We start from the raw sequence: 23,498 nt of genomic DNA, 5'->3' as shown, positions 1-23,498 counted from the left end.
TAGTTAAATCTATAATAACACTAATTAGTACTGCACAAAATTTAAATCAGTACAAATTGTTTATGGAGAGTTTGGAATTTAAGGAGAAAAACTTTAAACTAACTTGTTGTAAGAGTTTCAAAATATATGAAAAAACTCTATTAGAACAACATTTAAAAAAAATTTTTTTTTACATCAATTAGAAATAATAAATATATAAAAACATTAGGAAAATATAAACCACTTTGATAAATTAAATTATTAAACATATGCTCACAATTGACATGATCTTTTGTAATAAAAGAGTATCCTTAAGAGATAATAAGACCACTTGTTAAAGACTCAAGTTATTATTGACCTAACACTAAGGTCATCATTTTGATAGTATTTTTGAATTTTGAATAGATTTATCATCACAGAATTTCATGCTGGACGTAAAAAGTGTTAGTATCAAGGACTAATTTAGGAACAGTGAATATATAATCGAGTGGTATTTCCAGACCTGTCATTAAGTTCTCTAAAAAGCGCTTTAACAACGTAATGATAAAATTAATAACTCTTATCTCGACATATTAAAAACACAGCTTAAAGTTTTTAATTTGAAATTATAACTTTTGAAATTTAAACAATTTATTTCAATTACTTAATTAAGATGTTTTGATATTAACAGCAATTTTTTGTATTCCTAATCTAAGTATATGACAGCAAGTGCTTAAAAAAATTAGCTAGCCAAAATATGACGTCATTGATTTTACTACACACCATAATTTAAGAGACCATTAAAAATTAGATCAGGTGAATAAATTTGCATTTAAGCTCTTTTACGTCAGGACAAGAAGATCATTTTAAAAACTGCCAAAGAATGTACCGTGTTCATTTGATCGTCTTTTATAATTTTACGGAAGAAAAATTTTCACAAAGGCTCAACATTAGTAATTGCGGAATTGAATTGGAAAGAAGTTTACAGATGTCAACTCAGACACGTAACAGCTATTGTTTAACTCAAGTGTCGAGCAATAATTGAATATCGAGGATTTTATTGCTAAGATTTGATAAAAAAACATTTTTATTCTGCAATCTCTCTCTCTCTATTTCTATCTATCTATCTATCTATCTATCTATCTATCTATCTATCTATACACACACACACACACACACACACACACACATATATATATATATATATATATATATATATATATATATATATATATATATATATATATATATATATATATATATATATATATACGTATAAATGTATATATGTGTATATATAAGCATATATATAGATACGAAAACGAAAATCTGGATTGCATCACCAATATAGTTATTTAATAAAGGTTTCATTTTTATAAAACTTTTATAAAACCCAAAACTAAGAATAGAAAAGCCTAAAAGCAATAGGAACTAAAACAAAAGATTATTTCATTGTGATGTAACTTAAATCTAATGACCCAAGCAAAATGCCACCTCTATTGTGTATTGAATGAAATTTTTTCTTATGCTTTATTAATCCAATCGTAAAAGCGAAGGAATTCATTTCGTAAATGGCATTATTTAGTTAGGTTCGTTGTAATTTTTACTTTGTTTTGGGTATAGTGGGGTTATGTTAACTTAGCTAAAGTTATTGCTTTTTCTAAATTTTCTTATTACTACGGTGTTCATTTTAATACAAGCTGTTATTATAAAACAAACTAAATTGGTTAAATATTTCACGCACGTTCGGTAAACTTACCTAGTTTTTTTTTTCATTTGTTTTATTTAAAATATATTGAGTTGAGTTTTAGAACAAGTAATGACTGTTATTCCATCATTACTGTTTTTGAAGTTGATGTCAGCACTTTTTTTATTACCTAAAATTTGTTTTTAAAACACTTTGATCTTTTACTTAATGCAGCCACTTTTACATCTTAGGTACCATTTTCAAAAGGTACTGTTTGCTCGTGGATTTCCTGTTCAATTTAACTCCTTTTGTCTTCAGGCTTCAAAAAATATACTATATCACCTTCAGCTATGCTATACTTAATTTTGTTTAAAATTGTTGTGGAATTATAGGATGTCAAAGGGATTTTAGCGATTTAACCAATGTCGCCGGTATACGGATCATTCTTGAACGCCTCGTGGTAAGCTGTATATTATATTCACTTACTGTCAAATGATTTGTAACGTTAAACTCCGAGTACTTTTTCCTTTTGTCATTATGCGTTCATGCAATAGATAAATTTTTGATTAAAAAAAACAATAGTTTTTTGGTAAGTTTTATAGTTCTTTGAAATTAAGGGGGAGGGAGGAAGGGGGAGGGAGGAAGGGGGAGAGGTATATTGGCGTGTAAAAATATCTATTTTATTTAACTTTTCTCATAATAAATTGCACCGTGTAAACTTTGGAATAAAAACATTGAAAGGACCTAAAAATACTTTTCGCATGAATTTCCTCATTTTTTTAGTACACTTTTGGATTTATTTACAAAATTATTGTGGATATTATTAACATGAAGGTTTTTCATGTTTTTTTTCCCTCCTTTTTGGCCACAAGAACTTAGTTTATTCAGATTTTAAGATATTTATAGTTATTAATCTATTTTGTCCGATTGCTTCTTCCCATTTTGATTACAGCTTCTATCTGCAACAAGATTTTTGAAGTGAAATTATTCCAAAACCATAAATTTTCCAAAGAAAACCAATAATCGAATATTGTTAAATATTTAATTACTCAAATTTCGCGTATTTGAGAATTAGGCAAGTGCTAATTTCGCGTAATAGGAATTTTTCACGAACCAGCAAACATTTTCCTTATTTCATAAACAGGGAAAAAAGTTTCTTGTTTCGTGAGCTCAGCTTTTTACCAAAAAAGCTTAATATATTTGGTTTTGTTTTCTTAAAAACCTCATAATCAGTTTTTTTTTTCGATTAATGCTTGCCTGTTTGTCTGCTTAATTAATTTCACTCCGAAAAAAAAATGATGCTTTTTAAAATTGTTTTTATACTCTTATTTATAATGCACTGGATATGACTTTTTTAATTAATAATTTAACAGGATGTTAAAGTGAAAACGCCATTTGTGGTGCATCGATTTATTTTTACTTTCAGTATTATGGATTTAGCTCTTTGTTTTAACAAAATTGTCGGTCTCAAAATATAATTTCCTTTTTATTTGATGAACCACCAACAACCGAAACCTTCAAAAAATATTTTATACGTGTCATTATTTTGATTGGTGTTGTAGTTACTGTTAATACCGCAATTAACACTTTAATAAAAGCTGTAACGTTAACTACCAGGTGTTTTTAATCAAATACCAAAGATAATTGATAAAACATTACATCTATATATCTATTTAACCAACGTGTGAGTTTTATCTAATTCAAAATTAACGTATTTTACATACATTATGTAATATACGTTAATTTGGAATATAATATTAGTCAAGGATTTTTGAATTTTAAGTAGTTACGACATAGCCATCACATAATCATTACATAACTACATTACTTTTACAGAATAATGCATATTGCACTATTTTTTAATCAAAAGCCTTAACTTTCAATTAGATAATCGGTTGAAAGTGTTCCTGATTATAACGGCGATTCGAAATATGAACAAGAAGACTTAGTGACAGTGACATGCTCTCGTAATTCATCGATATGGTTTGTAAAGTGTTTCAAGTGGAATCAATTAATAGAAAAATAGATCGTGAAGATTTCGATCTTAATCAGTATAATGAATCGGTATTTTGTGTTACAAAAAGGTCTTGGTTAAACAAGAGAAGTTTATTCAGCATCTTCTTCATTTTTATAGTCGATTTGTAAAATAAATCTTTAAGTTGTCTGATTTTATTGACAACACAAGAAGGAGCCTTTTAAACTGAAAATCAACTGCTCATGTACGCATCAAGAAGACTAGCGCTAGGTTGCTATTGGTCTTAAATGTGTAAACATTTTTTAGACACTGTTGTCTTTTTTAAAAAACAAATTTTTAAAGTTACTTTTTAGTAAAAATGAGAAATAAACATTATTAGAGATTAATCTTATGTTAATTATAAAAGGCTGCATTGCCACGTTAAGATGTAAGATATTACATGAAAAGCGGAGATATAAGTATGAAGCTGTTAGTTTTTTCGGCAAGTCAACAACTTTTACTGGCATGCAAGCAGCTGTTATGTAAGCTAACAGCCAAAAAATAATTTTTTAAACGTCAATTAGTAAAAAATCAATAGTCCGATAATGCAGCTGTTTTTGAGAATTATGCAGCAAACAGCCTTCTGTTTTAAAGGTAATCCATTATCTTCAAAAAAAAAGTAAAAATTTTAGTTGGCTTTAGACGTGCTATACCGATAATTTCGAACAAGACGAGAGCAAACACTTGTATTTGTCTTCTTGTTCTTTTACAGAATTGTCAACTGAACTCAATGGCTCAAGCTTCAATAACGCAATCCGTAAATTTCGTTATAGGTATTTATGTCGTTAGCTTAATTACGCAACCATAAATGCTTACCCAGTCTTTTTTGCGCTTTTATTTCTTAAAAGAAATAGTTATACGAGAACAAGAGAAATACAACTATTTGAAGTAAGCATGTAATTAATCATTTTGTTTTTAATAATCGAAACTAAATTTACCTTGCATTTAAAAATTCTATTTAAGATTAAAAAATTTAAATTGAAAAGTAGTAAAGTTAGGAAAAAATAAAATGATACTAAAGTATCATAAATGTAAAACAAACAACCCACTTTTTATATTTTATATCAAAATAACTTATGTACAAACTTTACATTTGTATAAGGTCAAGAATTGATAAACTTATAAACTTTGAGGGAAAGAGTTGCACAGTTTAAGGACTTACAAAGTTAAATGCTTATGCATTAATGCAAAAAAGTGTTATAATTTAATTTGTTGGTAGCATATACGAAATTATATTTTAGCTTGTGCAAAAATCGTACTCAGTCGATCATTAGCTGTAGATGACATTTTTTTAAAATTCTAATCATTAAATCAAAATTGTTGAGTGAAGTGTAATTCACGTTGCAATTGTTATCAAATTGGCGCGGTAACGCGAATATTTACCGCTGTAATTAACGCGGTTATGGTAAACTTTATTTTTGTAATAATAATTACCGTGCAAATAACTAATCATAAACCCCAGCAGGATCTCTGATTAAAAACTCTTATTTTGGTTTAAATTTTGTTTAAATCTATGAAGACTACATAGAACGATAGTTGTCCAATTTTTTTACTTTTAAGAAAAATGGAATAATGTGTTTGAAGAGTTCAGTAAACCTTTGATTTTGAACATTTTAAATTACTTCGATAATAATAACGGTGTTTTTTGCTTGTATGTTGTCAGAAGTAGTAGGTAAGCACCAGTACAAAATGGGCAGCTGTGCTTTTCTTCTGTACACACACACACACACACACACACACACACACACACACACACACACACAAACACACGAAAAATTTTGAGTACGGAATAAGTTAAAAACCAGATATTTTTATTATGATTTTTCATACTATTATTTTTATTATTATTATCAATTTTTATTATTTTTACTGCCACTGTTTTAATTATTATTACTATTATTATTATTATTATTATTATTATTATTGTTATTATTATTATTATTATTATTATTATTATTATTATTATTATTTTATTATTATTATTATTATTATTATTATTATTATTATTATTATTATTATTATTATTATTATTATTATTATTATTATTATTATTATTATTATTATTATTATTATTATTATTATTATTATCTTTATTATTATTATTATTATTATTATCTTTATTATTATTATGATTTTTATATTTATTATCAATATTTTTATCACCAGTATTTTTATTATTGTTATCTTTATTTAAAAGTTTTGTACTTATTAGTTGTTATGTGTTTCAAAAATTTATAAAATTTTTTTTGCGTTTCCAATACGTCTTATTAAATTTATTACGTTTTTTTCGTGACGCTATGAAAAAGAACTTTCGAAAATGAAGTTCGTCAAAAAAACTTAAAAGTGAATAACACTAATGAAGGGGTTAAAATTTTAAAGCTAATCGATTTAAAAATGGCTATCGAAATATCTCACTATCAGTTTGCTGAGGATTTTGAGAGTATGGGAATAATTAAGAAAGTTGTCAAAACTTTTTGTATAACCGCGAAACACCAACCATACCGCGAAACACCAACCATGAGTCTTTAGAAAATAAAAGAAATGACTTTAAAAGCAACTTATCAAAATTATCAAGTAATTTTAAAAAGTAATGAGAATATTTATCTTTTACTAATGTTTGGCTCTGGTACATGGCCAAATAGAAAAGCATTTTCATATTACTAAATATGAAGAACTTTTCTTCGTTTTTTTAACGCAAATGAAAAGAATGCTTTTAAATAGAGTGCTTACAGAAAGTGAACTTCAGTTAGGAGCAGTTTTAGCTAATTCATTAATTGGAGAATCAACTATTCCCTCAAGGATCGAACCCTGGGAGAACAAGTAAAAAGTGTTGAACTGAAGCTGAAAATGCTGAACTAGAAGACATCTTTTTTTTTATGAAAATCTCTCAAATTATTATCAGTGCTCTGCTTACTCTCAGACAAAAGAGGAAAGTAATTTTTGATCAGATTTGCTATAAAAAACATCATCAACTCAAATTTTTTGACGGGGTCTTAAATGCAACTCTAGTCAAATAGTAATTCTATTATAAATCTTAACTAGATAAAGTTACAATAACTGTTTTGTTTTTTTTTTTTGTTTTTTGTTTTAAATAAAACAAAAAATGAAAAACTGTATAAAAAGAAAATTACGAAAAGTTAATTTTAAAAATTTTAGGAAAAATATTGATTATTTTTCTAACATATTTTTTAGAAAGTCTTAAGTCTTTTTTTTTCCTCTTTTTAATTTTCATAAATAATTGAGAAAATTATTTTTAAAAATTTTATGCTTGTAATAGACAAAATTTTTCAATACAATCGAAATTGATCTCCGAAAATAATGCCACTGGAAGTGATGGCCGTCAAATGAAAAATTAAGCAAGATTTTTTCTTTTTAGCACAAAAGCATCAGAACATTCCGTAATTAATTGAAGAAAATTTGTTAAATGATTTCACTTTGGTCAGCGGTTTCTCACTTAATTTGTCAAGATGACGTTTCCCTCTAAATTTGTCGTATTAAAGGGTAATTTAGTTTTAGCAACAAACTTCTTTAATGTTCAACTAAATTTTTTTACCCCTTATATATAGGGTAAAAAATATGCGTATCTTCAAAATAAAACGAACATTGTACAATTAAAGAGGAAGTTAATTAGCTCAATGATAAATATCAACTAGACTTCAAAAAAAAATTCCGTAAGGAAAAGTGCAGCAAGATTTTAAAGTTTTTAAAGCCGGTGGCCGATTTATTTAAACTGACAATAATTCATTTTTGTTCAGCTTTGTTTTTATGATTGCATCATTTCTAGCTGGCGAAACAAACTTAGTTGGCAAAAAATTTGCTTCACAGCGGAAGCGCAAGTGAAGTTAATATATATCATTGAATTGGCTTAATTTAACCTTTTATTGCATTGTGTTCGTTTAATTTGGATGACATCGTCCAAAATGTCATTTAATCATTTGGTGAAGTTTGGGATATTTTATAAGAATTGTGTTGTGAATGGTTGTGAAGAAATAGTGTACAGGAGATCTGTAAGTTGATATCGGATAAATGCTTAGCATCTATCCCAAATCAATGTCGTTAAATCTCGGTAGCCGTTAAGTTAACATTTCATATATTTTTCTATCAGTTTCAAAAATAAAGTTTTGCTGTATCAAAGATGTCGCTTTCGCGGAGGATTAAATTGCAATGCAAAGTTCTTCACAAATTCACCAGTTCATCACAAGGTGCTATGCATGTCGTCATTACAAAAAGAAATTTAATAAATTGATGTGTAGATAGATGTTAAAGATATACATAGATGTTAAAAAAGAAAAGAGCTTGTTTAATTTTTTAAACTTATAACCATGCCAACCATAGACATTTAAACCCGTAATTTAACCAAAGTGTAAAGGTAAATCTCTTGAATCTAAATTTTTAGAATAACAACAAAAGGTTGATGGCATGAAATGAAGAAAAATGAGAATTTTAAATTGAAACCATTTTTATTATTCACTATATTTATTCATTATATTTATTCATTGTATTTTTTCATTATATTTATTCATCTATATTTATTCATTATATTTATTCATTATATTTATTCGTTATATGTATTCATTATATTTATTCATTATATTTATTCATTATATTTATTCGTTATATTTATTCATTATATTTATTCATTATATTTATTCGTTATATTTATTCATTATATTTATTCATTATATTTATTCGTTATATTTATTCATTATGCTTATTCGTTATATTTATTCATTATATTTATTCATTATATTTATTCGTTATATTTATTCATTATGTTTAGCTAAAAATAAACTTTCACCGCTCCTCCAATTATTCTATTCTTTGTGCGAATTCCTGGTATACAGCATTTTATCGCATACCTTTTCGGAAGTTGTATGTCAATAATTCTTCATTTGATGAATAACACCCTCCACTAACGGCTTCCATTCATTTGAGATTTTTGAAAAGACAGTAGCTGCTGAGATCATTTCAGTAAACTGCACTTTCTTTGAATTTTGAGATTTTCATAGTATTTTAGCGAACCTTTGCGAAAGAATGGCTCAGTTTTCAAAAGAAAAGAAATCTTTGTCAGCCATTCCGTTTTTTATTGCATTTAGCTTCGAAATGACATATAAGACTTTGCGTTAACTGTTTTGCCTTTTTCAAGATTTTTAATCAGCAAAATTACTTTTGAATACTAAAAGCTAAACTTCAAGCTTCATACCGCAGTATATGTTCCCTCTCTGTTTTAGACTCATGAGGATATACTCAACTCACCCTTAGTTATAAAAAAATGCATACATTCTATTTTGATTTTAGACTCATGAGGATATACTCAACTCACCCTTAGTTATAAAAAAATGCATACATTCTATTTTGATTTTAGACTCATGAGGATATACTCAACTCACCCTTAGTTATAAAAAAATGCATACATTCTATTTTGATTTTAAAAAGATGCAAATGATGCTGATAAGCTCGATTTTGATTCGGTTTTTGTTAAAACTTTCGATGGAAGCGGAGAAACTTTTCAAAATAACATTTTCCTATGTAATTCTTCATGTGAAAAACAGACGTACTCATTTGTCTAAAATGCCTACAGTGTTAACAACTCACCGGTTATCACATTTGGATCTTCACAAACAATTATATGTGTTTGCTCAATCATTTGTGATGTTATTACAGTTTTCAGACGTGCAATGCATGGATCATCTGAAATTTCTTGAACAGGAAGAAAGAGCTTACTTCACACACAATTTTCGCATGAATAACAGTTCCTTCCAGCCTTCCGAGTCAATGATTTTGAAAAATTTTGCTGAAGAAAAAAAGTTCTAACATAAGATAAAGCAATAAATGAATTGACAAATTAAAATGAAATTTTCGGAATATTTTTTTGTGAAAGATGAAAAATTAAAAAATAAAATAAGACTTTGAGAAACGTTTCCTTTGCCTTTTATTTTGCGTCTGTTTTGTTTCAATTTTGTCTTTGTTTCGACTGTGTTTGTTTTGGTTCTTGTTTTCCATATACATTTTTATTTTAAAGATTACAGATTATTTTTTATTAAAAGTTTTACTTTCTTTAGCTTGATAAGTATATTTTAAGAAATGAGTGAGACAAAACCTTTATCGGCTTTTTCTCGTTTTGTTATCGGTGGTACAGCAGGCATGTGCGCTTCATCAATCATGCATCCATTTGATTTGATCAAAGTTCGGATGCAGATGAGTGGTATTGCAGGAGTAAAGAAGGAGCACAAAAGCGTTTTGCATGCCTTTATAAATGTAACGCGCAATGAGGGTCTCTTGGCTCTATATGACGGACTATCAGCAACACTATTTCGTCAAGCTTCTTATACCGCTGTAAGGTTAGGAGTTTTCACAAATCTTAAAGAGTATTACAAAGAAAAAAACGGCGAATTGGCTATTTATAAAAATGTAATTATCGCTGTAATTTCTGGTGCGTGTGGTGCGTATATTGGAACTCCAGCTGAAGTCACTTTAGTTAGAATGACAAGTGATGGAAGACTTCCAAAGAGCGAGCAAAGAGGGTATAAAAACGTTTTCAATGCTTTATACCGTATTATTACTGAAGAAGGCGTTGTGAATCTATGGAGAGGATGTCAACCAACAGTCATAAGAGCTATAAGTCTAAATGCTGTTCAACTTACCACTTACACCCAAATGAAGCAGCTGTTTATTAATAAAGAATATTTTAATGATGACATAAAATGTCATATAGCTTCTAGTGCGATTAGTGGCTTACTTTCCACTATATCATCTTTGCCTGCAGATGTAATTAAGACAAGAACTCAAACTGATACTTTAAAGCTATCTTATAGGGAGACATTAGTTAATGTAGTCAAAAAGGAAGGTTTCTTTGCACTTTGGAAAGGTTTTACCCCTTGTTACCTTAGACTTGGACCACAATCCGTTTTAGTTTTTGTATTTTTGGAGCAATTTCAACGACTTGCACAACGTTTTCATTAAATTGAACCAAGATGTAATTGTTCTGTTTAAAATATTCAAGTGTAATTATTTGTAATAGTTTGTAATAATTTGGTAAAAAAGAATAAAAGTAATAAACAAGTAAAAAAGTTTTAATTGTTCTTTTTTCTTTTTTCTTTATTGATATATATATATATATATATATATATATATATATATATATTTATAGCGACGTGTTATATATATATATATATATATATATATATATATATTTATAGTGACGTGTTATATATATATATATATATATATATATATATATATATATATATATACACAATATACTTTAAAATATATTTTAAAGTATATTATTAGTATTAATGTAGTTCTTATTATTATATGATATACGAAATCAATTTTTTCTTTTAAGAGTGCTCAATTGTCTCGTAGGAGACATTCACCTAAGACGAGACGCCCCAAGATGGGAAAGTACTGGATAAGGTATATACATTTTATCAATTATCAACTACCTTTATTGACGTATTCATAAAAGTGAAAAAACGTCTAAATATTGCATTGATAAAAAACCAGGTATATTTTTAATTTTATATTTCCTTTTTAATAATCATTTGTTTAAAAGTATCGTAACTCGTCATTCTAGATATTATATCTCGTATCTGCAAAAAAAGTACCAATTTTATTTGAAGATGTAATACTATCACATTTCTAAAAAAATTATGTGCAACCTGTTTAACGATTGCAGTGACTCTTTCACTCACTCATTCAAAGGTTTGAATTTTTACGAAGTTCGTTTTATCATATAAGTTAAAGTATGTGCGTTGCTCCTATAGAAGAGTTTAGGAATCAGTAAAGATGCTTTAGGCTGAGATGCTCTTTCTATGTCTCCATGAGAAGCCAGTGTTACTTTCTTCAAAAAAAAACTAAGAGAGCAAAGTTCAAATAGAGAAATGTTTATGACTCAAAAGAAATGCATCAGTAACTTTTCTCAAAAAGTTACTGATGCACTGATGCAATCCCAATGCATTCTCAATAAGTTACTGATGCAATTCTGTTTAGCCATAAACATTTCTCTGTTAAATTAGTTCTATTTCCCGTCTTTGACTGAGAACTACAAATAAAGATTTTGATTAAATGATCAGAAACACTGTATAACAGTGTTGGTGATCATTTGATCACAAATTCTTAATTTGTCACTGTTTAGCTGTGTTTGTGATCAAATGATCAAAAATTTGTCTATTATCTGTCTGAGTATATCCATTACTCGACTGCAGATCTTGAGGTTGCTGCAGCAAAAGTTGAACTGACTGTGTAATATGTGAAATGAAGATTTGAAAAATTTGATCTGGTACCACATATAATTTTAATTTTTATGATTTATAATCGTGCTGGAAATCTAGTTTGGCGTGACTTGGTAAAAAGAGATTCATGTCGTTATTATAAATTTTTTGTAAAGAAGAACTCTGTTTGGTGGTTAACAAAATCTTCCAAAGTTCAAACAAAAAAGAATCTTCCAAAATTGGAAATTTGAACATCTAATTCCAAGTAGTTCCGGAGATTTTGTTTATTAAAGTTTACCAAATTGCAGTCGCAACCCCCTCTTGCCGTAAAAAAAAAACTGCAATGATCACTTAAAAATCTTTAAAAATAAGAATTTGCTGCTAATCTTTTTACAACCTTACCTTTTCTGTCGCATACTAACCTATGATTTCGGGCGAAAAATTTCTACTCTGCATCAACATTGAAACCAATTCTATAATAATCAAGATTTATAAAGTTATTGTGATTTTTACATTGTGTAGCACAACCATCTGAAAAATAATTTATCTTGATTATTATCGGAGATTTTTTTAGATAATTAACAATCTGAGTTTAAACTGCATACACAAAACATGTGTTATGGTCATTGTCATCTAAAATAAAGCAGAAAGATTTTTTTTTTCCAACGACACATTTTATTTAAATAATAAAGTGCTACCGGATGCAAGGTGCATCCGGTTTTGCTCAATTGGTAGCATTGAACTTCACATTGAACGACGTTTTTTTTGGAGAATTAAGCAACGCTGTACAAGATTCTGTTTTAAATATTTCTTCAACTTCTTTTAAATAATTTGCTTGGGACTTGGCTATGTAAGAGTGTGACGTAGCTTGCCAATAGCTTTACTCAACATTACTTTGTAGTCAGTATTTTTTACACAACATTACTTTGTAGTCAGTATATTTTTCCATCGAATAAAAGAGATTTCATTACTGTTATTAAAGTCAAATAGTTACAAATCCAGGAATACTTTTAAAGTATTTTTTTTTTCAAGTATTTCTTGTTGAGTTTTTTTTTATATTATATTTATAGGCTTCAGTAATTTTATCAAAATCTTGGAATTTACTTTTATCACTTCTATTTACAAAGTTGGTTTTATATTAAATAAAAACAACAAAAAAAACCTTCAACTAAACCCTGATCTAACGCTCACCTCTGTTTGCTTTTCCTTTGTTTTGTTTGCTTTTCCTTTGTTTTGTTTGAAAAATTTCTTTTTTTTTTTTTTTTAAATAACACCAAAAGTTTCTTCATGATATAGGTATATTGTTGTAACTCTTGTGTCTCGAAGCTTTTCAGCCCTCCATATGTTTCTTTATAATTTAACTAACTTATTATTATGAATTATTTCAGAAGTTTTAATTAAATTTAGTTTGATAAGGATTTCAACCAGTGCTTCGTTATTTACTTAAAAGTCGCGAATTAAAAACAAAAAAAAAATTATCCAACACTTTTATTTCCTTTTTTAAATTAAAAAATTGTTTTATCACCAAATATTATTCTGATAAGACGCATAAAGATTCTTAAATTTTCAAAAGAAATTGTAATATTAAGTTGTAAATTTTTACGCAAACGTCCTAAAATTATTTGTAAAACGAAATAAGTTGGTGTTACATTTGACAAAACTATCCATAAATCTATTTAACATATCTCCTTTAAGGAAGTTTCAGCAAATATTGTAGGGTATATTTGACAATAGTTTAATGGTTTTCTTACACTAAAATTAAAACGTGGAACAAAGTGGAATTGTTTTTGGTTAGTACTTATGTTTCAAGTTGTGCATTAAAATTTTCATATTCAAAAGAAAAATTAGAAAAAACATATCTTTTAAATCTTAATAAAAGAAAAGCAAAATCTTTTATATCTAAGTACTTCAGCATAAATATTAATAAAGATTTGTAAAGTGGAGGTAAATGAGGTTACTTACAATAATAATTTGAATTTTTAAGTGTGAAAAAAACATTTTTTTTTTTTTTTACACATCACTTTAAAATTATTCATAAAAAATATCGATGGATTTTTGTTGAATTCAGACCAAAAAGTAGTTCTTTTTAACATTTTAAGTCTAAAAACGAAAAGCTTCTCTGTGCGACAGTTAAAAATGATGTTGGAAATGAGATTATCAATGACTTTTACTAACTGGCAGCTGTTCTTGTAAGGATTCATGCGTAATAAAGTTTTGATTTTAGTGATTAAATATTTCCTTTTCTAAAATTAAACTAAAAACACGGCACCGATTGTGTTTTTATAAAACTCTCCGCTATCCAGATTTCTTACTACTAATTTTGGTAACCTTTTTATTGTTGTAACCAAAAAGGTCTCAAGACAAGTTTTATTTTTATATTCGTATAAAAAGTTCGTTAAAATTTAACTTCTACAATTTAACTAAAAGGGCACAATTTTTTAAAAATTATTCATTTTAAAAATCATCTTTCAATTTTTTTAATGAGTTAAAAATGCCGGTATACACCATTTATTTCCCTTAATAAGGCAGAAGATCGGGAATCTCATAATCATAATTGCTCAGCTATACCTTCCAGGCGGTTTGTATATATATTTTTTGTCGGTTCTTAATATGGTAGCAAAAGACATTCCTGCGGTAAACAAGATGGTAGGTGATTGAGCAGCTTTTATGAAAAAAGTGTTAACAAGAAATTTCCTCTAGTATTTTTATATATAATAAATTACTAAATATCATTATCAAATTTTCTTTAATAAAAAATTTATGGTGTATACATACATACATACATACATACATACATACATACATACATACATACATACATACATACATACATACATACATACATACATACATACATACATACATACATACATACATACGTGTATATCTGCTGCAAATAACATTAACAAAATTTAAAACTGCTGAAGACATGCATATGTAAGTTTGTATTAGTTCACACTATCTAACAGTGCCACCCACAAAAATCTACAAAATTTGTATTTAAATAACAGATGATTTTCATGTTAGATTTCTCTTTAAATGCTCCTGTAGTTGTTTAACAGCAAACAGAAAGAGTTTGTATTAAAAGTGCGATTTTGTTTTATTTCAAAACAAAAGCTTTCAATCACTATTTCAATTTAAAAATTTACATCTGATGTAAATTGTTACTATATATATATAGTTGTTAGTTTATTTTGTAAAATAAAATTATTTTATTAAAAGAGTGTGCATTAAGAAATACTAATATTTAAATGTTTCCATCATTACTACTGTAAATTTGTAAAAATATTTCTTTTTTTCCACATTTTTTTATTTTAACATGAGTTTGTTTGATTCTGAAATAAAAGCAAGATTTTTTTTTGCAGGATGACTTTACTAATTTACCAACCTGTTACAGAAATTCAAGTGTTTTTATTGTGGCAAGTAAAGAAGAAACAAGGTAGCCTCTTTTAACCATAAATAATAATTTGTCATGATAAACATGGAAAAGGAACCAAAAGATTATTGAAAAAATATAGCTAATTATATAAATATTTTCATTTGTATATATTCTTTATTTCAGTATTTTGAAGGAATTTTTGACTTAATTTTCTAAGTTACTCATTTTCAATTACAATAAACTTTTGTATTATTTAAGATGATTTTTTAATTTATTATTGATATTTTTAATTTATTATTGATATTTTTAGATATATTTTTAAATTTATTATTAATATATAGTTTATTAAGATGATTTATTAATTTTCTAATTTACTCATTTTCAATTACAATAAACTTTTGTATTATTTAAGATGATTTTTTAATTCATTATTTGGAAACTTTTAATTTTTAAAATATCTCAGAAGTATGTTTTCAGTCAGCTGAATATTGCAATACAAGAAAACAAATATTACTTGCTGAAACGTCTTACAAATATTTGTAAATTATAAATTTTTAGGATTTCTAGAAAGAAAACTAAAAAGTAACTTTTTTCCTAGAAGTAACAACGAAAGTATTAAATAAATCAAGAGAAAAAAATCTAACAATTTTTATCATCTTTCTGAAGTTTTTATTTTCTACTTTTCTAGCTGATCAGTTAACAAAAGAACCAATGATAGAACCGCAGCATCAAAATGAACTCCGAAAGCAAATCTTTACCTGCTTTTTCCCGTTTCATAATTGGTGGTGCAGCAGGTATGTGCGCTTCATCAATCATGCATCCATTAGACTTAATAAAGGTTCGGATGCAGGTGAGTGGTATGGCAGGAAAAAAGAAGGAGCATAAAAATTTTGTGCATGCGTTTATGAACGTAACGCGAAATGAGGGACCATTGGCTCTTTACAATGGACTATCGGCAACATTATTTCGGAATGCTTCATATACTTCTGTTAGGTTAGGAGTTTTTACAAACCTGAAAGAGTATTATAAAGAAGCAAACGGTGATTTACAACTTTTCAAGAACGTGATTTTTGCTGTGTTTGCTGGTACGTGTGGTGCTTTCGTTGGTAATCCAGCAGAAGTCGCTCTAGTTCGAATGACTAGCGATGGAAGGCTGCCGAGAAACCAACAAAGACAATATAAAAACGTATTTATTGCCTTATATCGCATTATTAACGAAGAAGGCATAGTGACTCTATGGAGAGGGTGCCAACCTACTATCATACGAGCTGTTATTGTAAATTCAGTTCAGCTTACCACATATACCCAAACAAAGCAATTATTTTTAAACAAGGGATATTTCAACGATAATATTAAATGTCATGTAGCCGCTAGTGCGATAAGTGGCTTTCTGTCAACTGTTGCATCTTTGCCTGCAGATATAATTAAAACAAGAGCCCAAACAAATTCTTTCAGGCAAACCTATTTACAGATTTTATCTGCAGTTGTTAATCAAGAAGGCTTTTTTGCCCTTTGGAAAGGTTTCACCCCGTGTTACTTGCGTATGGGACCACAATCAATTTTAGTTTTTGTATTTTTAGAGCAATTTCAGAATTTTGCGCAAAGTCTTTATTCATAGTAAATTATAATATAATAAATTAAAAAGTTTATCTTTTGTATCGGTATACGAGAATTTTGTAAGATAAGAAAATTCAAATTATCGATAACATTTTTTTTTCTAATTTAAAAATTGTCTTCTTAAAGTAGATATTTCTTGTTGTTGCTGTCAATAGCACTAAATATTAATTTCGGAGTCAGTTCCCATCAATGTTTTCTTAAAGCATCTCAGTTTGATCTTCGGTAAATCTTTTAATTCACCACTCCAGTCTCTGATAAAAAAAAAAAAAAAAGTCAATAGAATATAATCCACAAATACGCTATAAAGCTCAAAGAAGTATTTTTAAATATTGTTAAATTAATAAACTTATTATGTAAAAAGACTAATAAGCGAAATAAAGGAGAAATACCAAATTTTGTTCATGATATAACAAGCCTTTATTTTTTTAGATGTAAGGGGAATTTTGAGACTAAAAGTGTTCTTTTTTTCCTCCCTTCAACTTCATAATTTTACCTTGAGTGTGTATACTATGTTTAAATTTTAAGGAATCTTGCCCTTAAAAGTATGCTTCTATAATAGAGCTGAGTGTAGATCTAATTCACGCCTTTTCGGATCACAGTTTGAAGAACTGACTGATTGATTTGCATTCCTCCGGAATTAGAAGCCGGATTTCGATACGTTTTTCACATGGTGCGAAAATCATGATAAAAATACTTTTTAGGGGCTGTTTATATGAAAAGCGAGCTAGCTCGTTTGCAGGGCTAGCCCGTTTACCGAGATTTCGACGTCGTCCCTATTTCAACTTAATTTTATTTTGCGTTTATATGATTAAGAGAGCTAGCCCGGCAAGTGAGATCTCACTGTTATTTGCCGAGATCTCGGCAAACGGGCTAGCCTATGTCCATATAAACAGCCCCTTAGTCGCTATCAATGCCTGTCGATTCCACTGATCTCTATGATAACTGGATAGCGCAACTCCGAGCAAAACTTCTGATTTTTTGACGCCCAAATCGCCATATTGGAAAGCCCCAAAAATTTAATTCCCGTAAGCCTCAAGTTCTGTTTTTCGGCTTATCGCTTTAAATACACATATCAGATTTCAGCGTTCTGGGGCTTTCCAATATGGCGATTTTGGCGTCAATTTTGATATTAGAGATGCGCTATCCAGTTATTATAGAGATCAGTGGTCGATTCCCGATAAAATAGTGTAATTTTAGGCGCAAAGCATTATGGGATGTCTTGCGGGACCAAACAACCTTAATAAAGAGCAACTTAATGAAATATTTAAACTTTTGCATTAATCATACTTTAATATACTTTTGTAATGATATAAAGAGATATATTTCTAACACAACTTTTGCATAAAATTTTTCAATCACATATCACTTTATTTGTTTCTCATTAGTTTAAATATATATTCCCTATTTAGATACTAAATAAGTAGCTGACGATACTGAAAAAAAAAGACTTTTCTTAAGAAATGTTTTTTTGAAAAGTAACTTAAAAATAAAATTAAGCATGAATAATACGAGCCAACTTTTTTACATGTCTTGTTTCGTGGTGCCATATCTCGATTATAAAACCATATAAAATAAGATATTCTCATATAAACAAAGTTTCTAATAAGACTTTCTTTCAAGCGAAAGGTATGATCAACATATTCATTATAGAGATATGTAAAATTGAAATCACTTTTTATTATTTCAATAATATGTTGTATAATATTTCTTTTATTTAATAAAACTTTCATTTGAATTAGAAAACCAGTTTCCATTTCGTGAAGCAAGTTTTGTAAAAAAGAATTAGTATTAAATAAATTACTTTCACTTGATGTCAAACTTGAAAGAACATTTTTGACAAATTTGAACTTTCTTTATCAAATAATCAGCAAATGATTTCAAAACTTCTTTAACTGAGTGTGAGAAAACTAAATCACTTGAAACATTTGGTAATACACAAGGTTCTATTTTTTTTTTGAATGCAGATGGCTGTTTGAAAATCACTAGTTCATTTGTAGAGATTTGGTACTCAAATTCTAGGTTGGTAATTGAGTCAATTGTAGCTGCAACAGAGAAGTCTGACTCTGGGAGACAATTACTGTTAGAATTAGATTGTACTATTGAAAGGAGTAATAACACATTTTGATAAGCTGATTTGAGTTGCATTGGATTGCTGTTGGTCTGTTATTCCAACTTCCTTTACTTCGTGTTAAAAAGCTGTGCAAACATAAAAGAAATCCTCATAAAGCAATTCATCTGTGAGACAAATAATACTAGAAATAACGATATATAAACCGCAATGGCTGGATAAACCTTTTTGACTGTGAGCACCACAAAAATGCAACCCCTTGATCTAAACTCTCAAATCTTCAAGCTGTTGTATAAACTTATTATATAGGGTTAAAGCAGAATGTGTTGGTTTATCTGCTTTTGGCTTACGAGATTTCAGTATGTCAAACAAAATGTCCATAATTATAGTAAAAAAGGCCGTAGACAAAACATTTTCAAGCAATAGTTTGAAAACTAAATATTTGTACTATCCTAACTAAATTGGTTGAACACATAGAACTGTTACTATAAAAATAAGCAAATGGTTATTTCCATTTTGTAGATAACTCACAGACCATTAATACAAAAATTTAGTTCACTTGTTTGCTATTAAATTTAATTCCAATGAACTTGTCACTGTTTTTGTCAAGATGTTGCTTTAAAGAAATTTCATCAAAACAAGGCTACAGTTCGGTTCCAATTTTATCATGGTGACTACTCTCATTTTTAGTAAAGCCATAACCTTATTGGAAAATCCAGGTTCTAGGCTCCCAAAAGATTTTTCAAGAAATATTATTGTGCTTCAAAGAGGTTATGAAAAAACTCTTCTATGGATTTTAAAAGCTTGTGGACTGCAATACAAAGTCCTCAAAGCTAAAAGTTTATCTTTAACAGTCTAACGTTCTTTCTTCGCTTGTTCACACAATTGATGACAGAACAAAAGGATGGCATATTTAATATTACTATAAATATATCTATAAAATTACATACATACATAAATACATACATACATACATACATACATACATACATACATACATACATACATACATACATACATACATACATACATACATACATACATATATATATATAAAAAAGTAAACAACAGTGCTTCATAAAATATTATGTTTAAAATATGGTCCCACAAGACATCCCATAATCCAATAAACAGACAATTATACTTAAATATATGGATTTTTAGCCGAGTTGGCAGGCATTGTGCACCAAACGAAATTTATTTGCATTAAAAGCCTCTTAACTTAATCTTTATTAGAATAACAAAAATTTTTTTCAAGTTTTTTTTCATATAAATTTGACAATTATATTAGTTATATATTTGTGCTTAAATCAACATGTCAACTTTAATGTTTTGGCAAAATACTCTGTTCATACCAACAATAACTTATTTAATGTGTTACAATAAATTAGTTATCATTAGCAATAATTTTGAAGTAACTTTAACAATCATCATATAATTGGATAGCACAATTAAAAACTTAAGATATGGTATGAGATTTGCTAAGATTTGGTATGCTATACAACCAATTATATATAAATAAAGTAAAAGGACTGTATATCAAAAGTTAATTGGGAATACCCACAAAAAATTAGTTAGGAATACCCGCAAAAAAATACAAAAAAGAGTTACTTATACTAACTTGGAAAAAAATTATGGATTATTCATTTGGCAGAAAAAATATTTACCTGATAACTTTTAGAACACTTCTATTAGTAATATCGGGTGCTTCTAAATCACAAAAAGTATTAAAAACATATTTCCCAAATCACGTTTTACATTTTGAAATAAGTAGTAAAGAAAATGGAAAGCAAATTACAAAAATAGATCAAATCAAGAGTGAGCAATTGTATTAAACAAATTTAAAGTTGCTTAATAAAATAAAAGAATGAAAAATACAAATAATGTGATTTATAATAGCAAGTTACATTTACCAAAACACCCATCAGTAAAAGAATTAGTTTCCTTTTCATGAACCAGTTTCAAAGCATTATATTCAGCTGAATGAGCTTGTCCATGTCGACCAAGTTCTTCATTGAGTTTATTCATTTTTTCAATTTCATTTATTCTCTCTTCAAATCTGTTAATGTATCTAATAGAAACATTCTAAAACGAATATTAGACACTTAAAAAACCCTACCCAAAACACAAGCAGTAGTCAAGTAAAAATTAATAACCCTTGTTGCCCTGCTTTCGGAAATACTGTATGAATTCATTTTATCTTTGCATACAGAGATTTAATTATACATATTTTTAAGAAAAAAAATACTTCAATGTGACCTTATTTCTGCAAATAACAACAAAATTTTTTGCCATTTTTAAAAATCAAATCAAATGTATTATATCCTTCTCTCCTCAAGCAATCTTTAAACTAATTTTCAATGAAGTTATTGAATTAAAATTACTTCCGTAATCTATGATGAAATTTTACACCAATTATCTTTTAGCTTACATATTTTTATAGATATTACTCACTTTTCAATCAATTCTGAAACTTCAACCAGTGTGTATTTCTCTTTGACCACATCTAGTTGAGATTTAAACCAGAATAATTTATCACCTAAATGAAATTAAAAATTAACTTAAATACTTTTAAAATGTTACAAAACTATAGTTATTTTTTAACATACTCAAATTTTCTTTATATAGTTCTTATCTAATACTATAAAACTAACACCTCTAAACTGAAATGAAATGACTGAAAATCTAATACCATAACTCTAAAGTCTGAAAAAAAGTTAACAAAAATGCAGCACATTAAAGAACATTTGATTGCATTAAATTTTGGTATTAAAATACAACCTACAGAAAAAAGGCATGCATTATACAAAAATCGAAATTCAAAAAAGTAATCACAATTAAGAACAAATTTGTACGATAATTATAAAGTGTGATTAAACGAAGAATACACTGTAGTTCTGTTAAAAAACAATACTTTTTTCAAAGTCTTGATAATCATATTATTTGGCTAAAACATCATTGAGTTTTTTAAAATATTAAAAAAAAAAAAAAAACATTTAATAAGTTAAACAAATAATATTTGTTTATTAATTTTATAGCACTTACGTAAGGCTTTAAGTTTTTCATTTAGATTTTCCTTCTGCCTAAAACAAAAGCATATAGTTAAACCCTGTAAAAATTACTAACCCTTTACAAACTACTGGAGATCAAGTTTACTTGAAGTTATCTCACTATTTAGCTTTAACAATTTAAACTTTTATTTCAAATACAAACTTTTGCTTTTTTTCTTCTCTGTGAATAGCTTTAGATATCTGTGAAGCTTTTCTAGAGTTAGGATGAATTTCTTTACCAGCTTTCCTTCCTTTCTTTATCTTGTCAGTTTTAGGCTAAAAGTGGACAACACCATCAAAAAAGTGCATACTTTATAGAGCTTAAGAACTATGCAGAAATACACACAAAAAACTGTAAAAGATAAATGACTAACATTAAAATAACTAATACTAAAATAGATAACATCAAAATAAATAACAAAAAAAATAACTATTGTTAAAATTGAAATGTTTCTTCTGTTTTTATTTTCTATTACAATTCCTCTTGCACCATAATTATTACTTTGTTAGTATTCATCATACACAATATGTACATTTTTTACACATCAAGCTGATTGCATTATTAAAATCAAAATTATAATTATTAGTTAGTTTATTAGCTGTATTTATTAGATTCAAAACCTAAAATACTGTTGTTATTGGTGTAACAAGTCAACAATTATAACAGATAGTTGATTAAACACTGAAGCAACACCATGATTTTATTACACCATGTTTGAGTTTTTGAGATTTAGCTATGCTATTCTGCGTAAATACTTTATGTTATTCTGAATAATAACTAACATTATTCACAGAATATCACACAATATAGCTGACATTAGTCTGTGTCGCGTTTTTAGGCTTATTTTTTATGATAAGAGTTATCAATGTGAAACAAAATATAATTGATTATAATATAAAATGAATTTGAAATAAATGTTATCGTCATCACATGAAAAACATATTTAGCAACACAATCAAATAGTGACATCACAGTGCAACAACAAAAAATAACATGAACAATTTCTTACCATTTTTATTGTATATGTTGTATATCGTTAATTGTGAAGTTGGATTTAAAACTTAACAACTTATTTTGTAAATAACTATTTGTTTTCAATTATACTTTGACTAAAATAGAAGTGAAGTAAATGCAAAATTATATATATTTGCATGTTATTTTGCATCCATGTATACATCAACAACATATAATATATGTATGTATGTATGTATGTATGTATGTATGTATGTATGTATGTATGTATGTATGTATGTATGTATGTATGTATGTATGTATGTATGTATGTATGTATGTATGTATGTATGTATGTATGTATGTATGTATCTATGTATGTATCTATGTATAATTATTACTAAGTAAGCTTAGTAATAGTTCTTTTTCATATAAAGTTAAGTATAAAGACTAATAACAATATATACTCTAGTTTTAAGAAACTATAGAATATACCTACTTCAGGAGGGAAGATTTTACACTCTATAGTTTCCAAGTAGTCAAGGAATACAAACCTA

At 27.5% G+C, this 23,498-nt stretch overlaps 2 protein-coding genes and 2 pseudogenes across 9 annotated transcripts; 3 read left to right on the top strand and 1 right to left on the bottom strand.

Annotated features, from left to right (window-relative positions):
• Nucleotides 1–1,912: 1,912 nt before the first annotated feature.
• LOC149888831 (uncharacterized) lies at nucleotides 1,913–16,957 on the top strand. Of its 3 annotated transcripts, none has more exons than XM_090087486.1 (4): nucleotides 1,913–2,105; nucleotides 11,008–11,078; nucleotides 15,241–15,314; nucleotides 15,943–16,957. In XM_090087486.1, exons 2-4 carry the CDS (start codon nucleotides 11,059–11,061, stop codon nucleotides 16,137–16,139), a joined length of 291 nt encoding a protein of 96 aa, XP_089943612.1. In that variant the 5' UTR covers nucleotides 1,913–2,105; nucleotides 11,008–11,058; the 3' UTR covers nucleotides 16,140–16,957. The 3 variants fall into 3 exon arrangements, with proteins under 3 accessions (XP_089943612.1, XP_089943611.1, XP_089943613.1); XM_090087485.1 differs by lacking the exon at nucleotides 1,913–2,105 and adding an exon at nucleotides 7,541–7,666; XM_090087487.1 differs by lacking the exons at nucleotides 1,913–2,105; nucleotides 11,008–11,078; nucleotides 15,241–15,314; nucleotides 15,943–16,957 and adding exons at nucleotides 7,541–7,666; nucleotides 8,440–8,562.
• LOC149888832 (mitochondrial 2-oxoglutarate/malate carrier protein pseudogene) lies at nucleotides 9,721–10,729 on the top strand (annotated as a pseudogene). The gene has a single exon (XR_016452519.1). The product of XR_016452519.1 is annotated as a mitochondrial 2-oxoglutarate/malate carrier protein pseudogene (transcript).
• On the bottom strand, nucleotides 15,921–23,140 carry LOC145188919 (translation machinery-associated protein 16-like). Of its 5 annotated transcripts, none has more exons than XR_016452521.1 (7): nucleotides 23,000–23,140; nucleotides 22,153–22,265; nucleotides 21,985–22,022; nucleotides 21,394–21,478; nucleotides 20,853–21,024; nucleotides 20,607–20,649; nucleotides 15,921–17,122 (listed from the first exon to the last, which is right to left on the bottom strand). XR_016452521.1 is itself a non-coding variant. In XM_080065429.2 (7 exons), the coding sequence occupies exons 1-7, from the start codon at nucleotides 23,000–23,002 to the stop codon at nucleotides 17,029–17,031; spliced, it is 534 nt and encodes a 177-aa protein (XP_079921555.2). In that variant the 5' UTR covers nucleotides 23,003–23,140; the 3' UTR covers nucleotides 16,951–17,028. The 5 variants fall into 5 exon arrangements, 2 of the variants coding, with proteins under 2 accessions (XP_079921555.2, XP_089943614.1); XM_080065429.2 differs by having other exon boundaries at nucleotides 16,951–17,122; nucleotides 20,853–21,010; XM_090087488.1 differs by having other exon boundaries at nucleotides 16,951–17,122; nucleotides 20,853–20,998.
• On the top strand, nucleotides 16,159–16,872 carry LOC145188917 (mitochondrial 2-oxoglutarate/malate carrier protein pseudogene; annotated as a pseudogene).
• Nucleotides 23,141–23,498: the final 358 nt, after the last annotated feature.

The sequence above is a fragment of the Hydra viridissima genome, unplaced genomic scaffold (assembly GCF_058129835.1).
Source record: "Hydra viridissima isolate aposymbiotic clone 2 unplaced genomic scaffold, HvirCarnegie_v1 scaffold_5, whole genome shotgun sequence".
Classification (NCBI taxonomy): domain Eukaryota; kingdom Metazoa; phylum Cnidaria; class Hydrozoa; order Anthoathecata; family Hydridae; genus Hydra; species Hydra viridissima.
The sequence above is the reverse complement of the archived record's forward strand: the minus strand, read 5'-3'. Positions and strand labels throughout refer to the sequence as shown.

Bases quoted from the DNA above. Each gene is read 5' to 3' on its own strand.
- LOC149888831 (XM_090087485.1), top strand. From the start codon at position 7,565: ATGACATCGTCCAAAATGTCATTTAATCATTTGGTGAAGTTTGGGATA. The intron at 11,079-15,240 runs GTATATACATTT...TTTTTTTTGCAG, and splicing joins ATGGGAAAGTACTGGATAAG to GATGACTTTACTAATTTACC. The intron at 15,315-15,942 runs GTAGCCTCTTTT...CTACTTTTCTAG, and splicing joins GCAAGTAAAGAAGAAACAAG to CTGATCAGTTAACAAAAGAA.
- LOC145188919 (XM_080065429.2), bottom strand. The intron at 21,479-21,984 runs GTAAGTGCTATA...AATTTCATTTAG, and splicing joins TGAAAAACTTAAAGCCTTAC to GTGATAAATTATTCTGGTTT. The intron at 20,650-20,852 runs GTAAATGTAACT...TTTGTGATTTAG, and splicing joins TTTTACTGATGGGTGTTTTG to AAGCACCCGATATTACTAAT.